Source organism: Helianthus annuus, chromosome 11, assembly GCF_002127325.2.
Source record: "Helianthus annuus cultivar XRQ/B chromosome 11, HanXRQr2.0-SUNRISE, whole genome shotgun sequence".
Classification (NCBI taxonomy): domain Eukaryota; kingdom Viridiplantae; phylum Streptophyta; class Magnoliopsida; order Asterales; family Asteraceae; genus Helianthus; species Helianthus annuus.
In genome coordinates, this window is record NC_035443.2 from 119,843,546 (window position 1) to 119,852,799 (window position 9,254).

General features: G+C 36.9%; 1 protein-coding gene across 2 annotated transcripts; it reads right to left on the minus strand.

Moving 5' to 3' along the window:
* Window positions 1-2,926: 2,926 nt before the first annotated feature.
* Window positions 2,927-7,540, minus strand: LOC110890103 (protein tas). 2 transcript variants are annotated; one of them, XM_022137670.2, is made up of 10 exons: window positions 7,328-7,540; window positions 7,149-7,257; window positions 5,880-5,968; window positions 5,657-5,713; window positions 5,465-5,573; window positions 5,268-5,369; window positions 4,897-4,961; window positions 4,606-4,774; window positions 4,435-4,489; window positions 2,927-3,441 (listed from the first exon to the last, which is right to left on the minus strand). In XM_022137670.2, exons 1-10 carry the CDS (start codon window positions 7,483-7,485, stop codon window positions 3,281-3,283), a joined length of 1,074 nt encoding a protein of 357 aa, XP_021993362.1. In that variant the 5' UTR covers window positions 7,486-7,540; the 3' UTR covers window positions 2,927-3,280. The 2 variants fall into 2 exon arrangements, with proteins under 2 accessions (XP_021993362.1, XP_021993361.1); XM_022137669.2 differs by having other exon boundaries at window positions 4,606-4,780.
* Window positions 7,541-9,254: the final 1,714 nt, after the last annotated feature.

Here is a 9,254-nt window from a genome sequence, read left to right on the forward strand (position 1 = left end):
AAATCATTTTTAGATAACTACAACATACCACTAGAAATGTTATCGGTCCGATGTAATGTGCTGCTTTAGATTGGAACCAGCTTGTTGTCTTTCTGTTCAAGCAGTCGATCACGTAGCTGCACCAGTCAACATCCTTAATATCTACATCAGGTTGCAATGTTGTAAGGAATTTCATGTTGACGTTGCCACCGTGTGTGAGCTCTGCCATTATTGAGTTGAACATTACAAGAAAGTTCAGTTGAAATAGCCTTCCACTCTCCTTCTGTTCTTTCACAACATGAATAATATGATGCATTTTTGGCAGTTCATCATCAATTTCAAATTGATTTCTAAACTCTGCAACAACTGGATCACTCATTGATGGTTTACTCAACTCCTTAACCTTCACTTTACCCATTGGTATGCCAAGAACTTCTTGTACTAGGTTAGGTGTTATCACTACATTATGTGTACCTAGATTCAGTGTGTTGATTGTAGGTTCATAATTGTTAGTGAGCCAGTATCCCAGATCAATTGGTATATTTGTTATATCAAAGTTCTTCATGCTTTCAAATCCCATGTTATCTACTTCTGCTTTCTGTTCGTCAGATAACACTTGCATGAATTCAGCAAGGTTTTTTGGGCTGTTCCTGATTCTAATTCTTTTTTTCTTATCAAATTCCTTGAAAAGTGTTGATCGTATAGGTTCAACGTTTGTGGCAACAGCTTTTAGTGCTGTTTTTTGTTTCTTTTCCGGTTGTTCGAAGTCACTGTCTGATGAGCCTGCAAGTAATTTCAGAAGAAACATAGTAACCAGCACAAGTTATAAAGTGTACTATATATTAAAAAAACAATAACCAGTACCATTTTGATCATTTAATACATAATAAACCATGATTTTTATAATTCAAAACATCATTGTTACATAAGGTTCAGAAAAACATGATCATAATACATAACAGCATTGATAACATTAGAAAACTAAAACAAACAACATAAACATGATGATCATAGCAGGAGCTGGCTAGATTGCTACTTCCTTCCAAAATTCTTGACTGAGATTATAGGTTTTTCCTCATCTTCTTCATGTTTAGGTTGTAGGATGGGGATCTTTTGTTTTTCATCATCTTCTTCTTTTTTGGGTTGTACAACTGAGATTTCAGGTTTCTCATCAATCTCTTCTTTTATGGGATCTGAAGGTTCACCACCAGAAGTAGGATGATTGGTATAGTTTGGCCCCCAGATTGCTACTTCATTCCAAAATTTCGGACTCATATAATATTCCTTTTTTTGTTGGTCTTACAACTTTTAGTGGAATGGGATGCAAAGGTTCATTATCAAAAGTAGGGATTGGTTCTCCTGGTTGTACAATTTGTAGTGGTTTGGGATTGTACAGCTCTGTTTTCACACACAAAAAAGCAACTGAAACTTATATTACTTATCTCCTGAATTTAAAAGTAGCACAGTCGGTAAACCAGCACAGATTTGGAACCCAAAAAAACCACTTGTGCTAGTTTCTTCTAAAACACTAAAGTAGCACAGACGGTAAACCAACTAGAATTTGTGCTAGTTTACTAGAAAACACTAAACCCTTTGTGCTAGTTTCTTCTAAAGCAATAAACTAGCACAGATAGTAAACTAGCACAGATAGTAAACCAGCACATATTTGGAACCCAAAAAACCAACTAGAACTTTGTGCTAGTTTCTTAAAAAACACTAAACTAGCACGGAAGTTAAACCAGCACCGATTTCAAAACCAGAAAACCAACCACAACTTTGTGCTAGATATTTCTAAAACACTAAACTAGCACATAGGTTAAACCAGCACATAAAATAAACCAGCACAAAAAATAAACCAGCACTATTTCATTAAAACACAACGATGGATCTGTTTTATAAAATGCAGAACATGAATCAGTTTAGACATATTAAAACCCTAGAAATATGTTCGTTTACAGATCCTTAACAAACCTTCGAAATCGTCATCAGGTTTTGTTTCTTTATGCTTCTGGCTTCTTGTAGATCTCTTAGAACCTGTGTAATCGATTTGATTTCGAAGAAACTTAGAAAAACCGTACAAAATTGAAACGAATACACCAAAATGCAAAAAAAAAAATGGAACGTACTCTCTGAATCCATCGTTGATGCTGTTTTTGTTGTTGTTTGTTCGATTTTCGTCTCTCTTATTGTCGATTTTAGGGGACGTTTCTTAGCCATTGGGAAGTTTTGAGAGAGAGTGAAGAAGAACTGTTTTGAATCGTCAATAACTGCTTTCCTTTTTGTCCAGTACTATTTTTTTGTTTATGGCGAAAATACCCCCGCGCGTTTTAATTGTTTACTTATCTAGTTTAATATTAGGGATTTAATCTGGTCCATTGGTTGTTTAAAAACATGGTGTAGATTGCTTCTTAGGCAACTTAGGCAAAATAGGCTTCTTAGGGGAACCGCCCCCTATATATGATACATCCATTTTTTACATGTATAGGTATTCTATTCCGTAGACATTGAAGTTATTTGATATATATTTTATAATAACAATACAAAATGTAACCGGTTAGTAGTTACCCGATAGATACCCAATGGATTTTGACATGAGTATACCCAACGAGTAATCTTTTTAAATTAACGGGTTTACCCGAAACCCGCGGGTATACCCAATACCCGATGGGTATTTACCCGCTAGAAACCCGACGGGTTTTGGGACGGGTTTGGGACAAGCTTATCTAATCGGGTTTGGGTTTGGGATTACCTAAACCCGTCCCAAACCCGACCCATTGCCATCCCTACTCCTTTATTGTCCTTCGATGAGTTAAATAATGAAACGGAATTCTTATGATAATAAAAAAAACATTATTAGTTGAAATATTTAAATAAACAGGTGATACGCATAATATTTAAATAAACAGGTGATACGCATGTTATTCCCCATCATAATAATAATGGTGAATGGCTTGGCAATTGGCATAAATAACATCAATGTCAAAGATTGGTCTTCATCAATGTCAAATAACATCAAATACTAAATGGGACCTTTCTTATCTTATTCTTGAAATACTAATATCTTAAGATATAATATATATATGTGTGCGCACGCAGGCGACATGTGATTTATAAGGTAATTTTTTTAAACTTCACATTTTGATCTTCGTCGCTAATCTACAAAATTCTAAAACCGTGCTTACTAGTTTGACTAAACAATAAGTGTCAACGGACGGTCCAGATATCGAATCAAGTCTATCGTGAGCTACTCGAGAGGTTACACAGCGGGCTACAACTAACAAAACCAGAGAACAACGTTTACTCAGGAGCAGGGATTGGGAAACCTTGAATGAACCTCGTCTATGTCTGCAATGATCTCAGCATTAAGCTTGACTTCACAAGCACTAACCACCTGTTCAAGTTGCCATAATTTTGTAGCTCCAAAAATGGCACTGCTCACAAGAGGATGTCCCAAAACAAAAGCTGCCAGAGATAACCAAGTAAACAAATTAAATCAAGGGGTGCTGAGTCACTCAGGAGCTACTCTAGATTGACTTGCTAAAGGCTTGAAACAAACCGAGCTTAAACTAGCTCGGCCTACATCAGAGCCCAGTTAATTAAGGAGCTCGAGCCCAAGCTTCACATTTTGCCTAGGCTCATGAGCCAAACGAGCACTTTATGTATATATATATATATAACAATTCTGGGCTCAGTTCAAATGAGAACCACCACGAGTTGTGAGAAACTGAGAACCGTGAGAACTCCTTCCCGCGCGAGTTGGGCCAAATTTTTTTTGCACCAACGTAGATGAAAATATTATAAATACATCTGTAAAAAAAGCAAAAAAAAATTGTCGAGTCGGTAGTTTTGACTGATGCAAGTTTTTTTTATGCGCTGGTGTAAATTTTGTACGAAGATAAATATTTTTTTTTACGCTTCATGTAAATGTGTGTATGGGCCATTTTTATTTAATTTTTTTTTTGTTGAAACAGGTGATTTTTTAGGACATATTGAGAAAAAAATTCGGAAAAACCTTTTGGATGGCCTAGTTCTCACAACTCAAGGTGGTTCATTTTAACCCATCCCAAACAATTCTTATTTTATATATAAATATATAATTATATGATACATATTATTATATATAAAACCATCATAAAAAAATAATATACATTTTGTCATATGTAAAATTATAATTATAAAAATAATTATGTACATAAATAAAACGACCAAATATTTAATAGATGGTAAACGAGCTGAGCCTAAGTTTGCAAATTTATTAACAAGCCGAGCTCAAGCTTTAGACATAGAGATCGAAACGAACTACACTAAAGCTTGATAGGCGAGAGCTTAGGCTAAACTTGTAACTTTAAATACATCACGAAGACAACTTCTTTAATCAAAATTAAGCAGATAAGCATAGTTTCTCATCCATTTAAAATAAGCACCCACCCCTTTAGTAGTTTTTGTAGTGCATACCTATTGCAAGAGACACCGGATGGATATCATAACGTTCTGCAATGGAAATGTATGCCTGCAGAATTTTGTTGGATCAGAAAGTAATGCTACATATTTAACCACCAAATGTAACATATAAGCTCAATATCATATACAACATCAGATGTAATGTAATAAGGAGATTGGAATTACTTTAATAGCTTCTCTAATGGTGGGATTTGATAAGTTGTATCTGGATTCCCCTTCCGAATACCTGCCTCTGAAGAGATTCAAACGAGCATCGGCTGCACCACCGTCAGGTAACAGATACTTTCCCGAAAGCAAACCCATTGCCAGAGGGCTATAAGCCAACAATTTTACCCTGTAACTGACCCGTTGTCAAATAAGTCGACCTAAATGAACCCGGTGTATGACTTTAGTAGACCCAAGTCAACCTATTCATTGAAGAATGGGCCACGATTGTCACCCCTATATTTAACATACCTCTCCAAGTGACAGCATTCTGCCAACCCCGAATCAAAATTTCGACAGAGCAAGTTGTATGAATTCTACAATATTGATACAAATATTCTCATTAGATGTGGCAATGTGACGTGAGTCAAAAGAAGTCGGGTTAGCTTGGGGGCAAACCACCGTAAACGCTTTCTACTCTATTTTTTTAAAATTCATTAATAGGTAAGGTACTAAATATGATTATAGAACTATATTATTTCAATGATAAATCAACCGTTTTCCATAAGTAATTTTGGAGGTTTTGAGCATTTAATGAGCTCAACATGTCTGACCCATTATTAATAGAACACAACCCAAATCGACCCTACTGTATCATTTAAACCAAATCAATAACACAACACCTGAACGGATATTATCCTTGGATAAGCGGGATTCTTTTCAGCAGCTTGTAGGAACTTCATGACCCCATATGGCGTTTCATTACTGACACCAATGAATCTGATCTACACAAAATCCCACCACCCATCGTTACGTAATGTTGACTTTGTGCACAAATGATTACTAAGGGTGACTTCACTTGATTGACAGGATTACCGACCTTACCGGCATCAACTGCTCTTCCTAGAGCATCAAGTTGTTCTTCAAAACTAACATGATTATATTGATTGGCGGGATCATAATCAGTTTCCCCAAACATCGGAACATAACTGCAAGAAATTCAGGACATAATTCAGAAGAAATTGTTATGAAATTACATTGATGTAGGTATTTAAAGGGAATATATACAAACCGGTCAGGCCAGTGGACTTGATAAAGATCGATATAGTCAGTCTGCGCGCGCAGCAAGCTCCAGTATACAAAAACCACCCATCAAACCGTTAAATCAACTGAATATTCGCCAATGCATGTATACAACGAAATAAATGCACCATTAACATACAAATGCAAACAGTGTACACGGGTATTCTTGTGAAACAAGTGCAGTGTCAGATTTAGTAGTAAAGTGAACTAACCTATTGTCGATAGCCTCTTTTATATTCCTGCTATCCAAACTTGTTGGGCCGCCTCGAATCCAAGTCATTTGCCCTGAAGGGCCACTAACCTGCAAACATGATTAGAAATAACCACACCAGTTACTTTTAAAATCAATAAGCAAATTCACAAAGCAACCTCTTCCTATCTTGGTTTTAAAAAAGGGGGGGTTGAGGCAGCACCTCATGCACGTGTGGGTCAAAATTGGTCAAATTAGGGTGTGATATGTAAGAGCAACCATAGGGATTAAAAGGGTTGATATGTCAAAGAGATGAGAGAGATGCAACTTCTTGTTGTACATAGAGCAACACCTCGCGTATGTGAAGCTCTTGCCTCGAGCCTCATTTTTTGGGACCTGAACGCTTGGTTTTAAAACGCGCGCCTGCGGCGTGCCTAGGCGCCAGGCGACCTTATGAGCAAGGTGCTTCGCTTTTGACTAACTAAGGCACACGTACAAAAGGCGCCGGTGAGGCACCTGAGGTGCACTGAAAAATGGCTTGAGAAGCATGAGAGGCATGCACCTCTTGTACATTGAGAGTTTTTGCGCATTAGGAATCAGAATGTTGTATTTTTAGGTTGTACATGTAGGTTCTTTATATATAAAATCATATATTAAGCTTTTTTACAGCTAAATTTTTGGTAGGGGATGCTAAAAACCTACTGTATTATACAAAAGAGTTAATTGCCCGGATGGTCCCTGTGGTTTCACGTTTTTTCACATTTAGTCCCCACCTTTTGGAAATAGCAGATATGCTCCCTATGGTTTGCCATTTTGTTACTCGGATATAGGGAGCATACCTGCTAGTTCCAAACTAACTGACATCTACTCAGGGGACTATACGAGTAACAAAATAACAAACCATAGGGAGCATACTTGCTATTTCAAAAGGTGGGGACTAAATGTGAAAAAACATGAAACCATAGGGACCATCCGGGCAATTAACTCTATACAAAAAAAAACTTATATAAGCACCTTGCGCCTCGGTGCGCTTCTCGCTTTTATAAGTAAGAATGAACGCATCACGCTTTTTAAAACCAAGCTTCCTGTTATCCTATACCACCCGACGTCCATGCGGTGGTGCACCCGCATATCCGCAAACCACCACCCGACCCGACCCTTGTACCCTAACAGAGCTTTTCATTTTCAAAATTGATTCATACATCCAACAACACATATCATTTGTTTATTATATAAATTACAAAACCTAAAAAACACATTGCATATCATATTCTTACAGCAAATAAATAACCTTAGTGGCAAACACAAGACGATGACGAGCCACTTTCCTCTCTCTAATCCACCGTCCAAAATACTCTTCACTGCGTCCATAACTTTCCGCACGCTGCGGCACCGGATACCTTAACAAATCTCAAACCAAATTATTATTCATTATTCACTAAAAAACTTACATAAAAAGAAAACCCTTACATTTCAGCGGAATCGAAGAAGTTGATTCCAGAATCAAATGCTTTGTCTAACAGGTTAAATGACTCGGATAACGAGTTCTGTTCACCAAACGTCATCGTTCCGAAGCAGAGCTTTGAGACTTGGAGAGCGGGGGTTAGATTTGATACAGGGATTGACATTGTAAGTAGAATTGGAGTAGACTTTTGCTGAGTTTCTATAACGTGGGTGTTTGGGTTAGCATATTTTGGAGCAAGTAACTTTATTACCTTATAAAAGTTTTGTTTTTTATAGTGTTTTGGTTTAACTTATCTAGAATAAATTCCAAGTTTTGTCCTTTATGTATGTATCAAATTGTAGGAGATGTCCTTTGTCTTTAAAATTGACTGGTTTTATCCTTAATGTTTCAAAATCTTGCACGTTATGTCCTTTAGCCCTAACATTGTTAGATTTTTTGGTTAACTATGGTCATGTGCAAGGACATTCTTGTCTATTCTCTCTCTCTACTCCATCCTTCACTCCTTCTGTAAAACTTCCAACACCACCACCACCACAACCTCCTTCCTCCAACACCACTCTTCCTACGTCACCCCTCCGTCATCCACACACATCCTCTAACGATCGTAACGGCGATGGTTCAACCCGAAGAAGATCATCAATCCAGCAGTGGCTATTCAGTTGCGTGCGTCACAACAAACGTCTAACATCAGAATCGACTTTAAAGATTGAAGCTTTCGGTATACCCATCGGAATCTTTGATTCAGATGATAATTAGGGTGGGTTTGAATTTGGGTTTTTTTTATTTGTGGGTGTGGGGGTTTCTCCTTCTTCAGATCATTATGATTGGTGAATGGTGTTTTGTGTAATGATTTCTTGTTCGTCAAGTCTTTTGCTTCTAAGATCGCTAACCGATGGGGATGTGGGTGGGAGATAGTGAACCGGTGGTGGCCAGAGTTGACTTCTAGGGGTGTGGTTGTGCTTAGATCGATTTAATTTGTTCTTTCTCGGTCTTATATCGTAGCATATGAATGTTTATTTTTAGTCAAATCAATGTTTTCCTTCTTCTGTTTATGTTTGCATCTCTCTGTGTGAGCAAATGGTACTATGACATTTATAAAGTCTTGTCACACTTGAAATAAAATCGAACAATGATCATCAACCTGATTAGTAGGTGCGGCGGTGGTAACTGTCGAGGCGGTGGTGGGTCGGGTGCTGGTGTGGCGTAGTGGGTGAGAGTGTGAGAGGGTGCTGCCATTCCAGCTATAGCTGGGTGGTAGAGGCTCTTGCCTCTTGGAGAAAAGACCAGGGTTCAAATCCTGGCATGGGCGTAGTTTAGTATTTATTGGTGTAGTTTAGAAGTAGGAGTAATGTAACCTTTGCCATTCAAAAAAATATAATCTAAGAATAGAATTTATTTTTGTTTTTTATTAAAATTTAAATATATATGTAAAAAGACTAAATTACCCTTGTGTAGTCTGATTTAACAGAAAAAATTAACTTGGTTAAGGCTAAAGGACATAACGTGCAAGATTTTGAAACGTTAAGGATAAAACCAGTTAATTTTTAAAGACAAAGGACACCGCCTGCAATTTGGTACATACATAAAGGACAAAACTTGTAATTTACTCACTTATTTAAGTTATTTTTTGTGTGAAAAAATTGTTTTTGAGAAGTTAGAAATTCTAACTTGTGGAATGAGATCAAATACAAACACTTATGTTTGTAAGAATCTTAAGAACCAACACATAATTGATAAGTGTCCCTCAATAAAAAATTAGTTTAGGGGTAATTTAGACTTTTTTACCATATTTATTTATAACTAATTAAAAATAATTATTAAAACATCCCTAAATCCATGTAAGTTTAATTCAAATCAAAGTTTGAATTTTTTAACATATCCATGATCTGGTAAGGCCATCCGTAGTCATAAGCCCCTTGTGGGGCGTTAAGC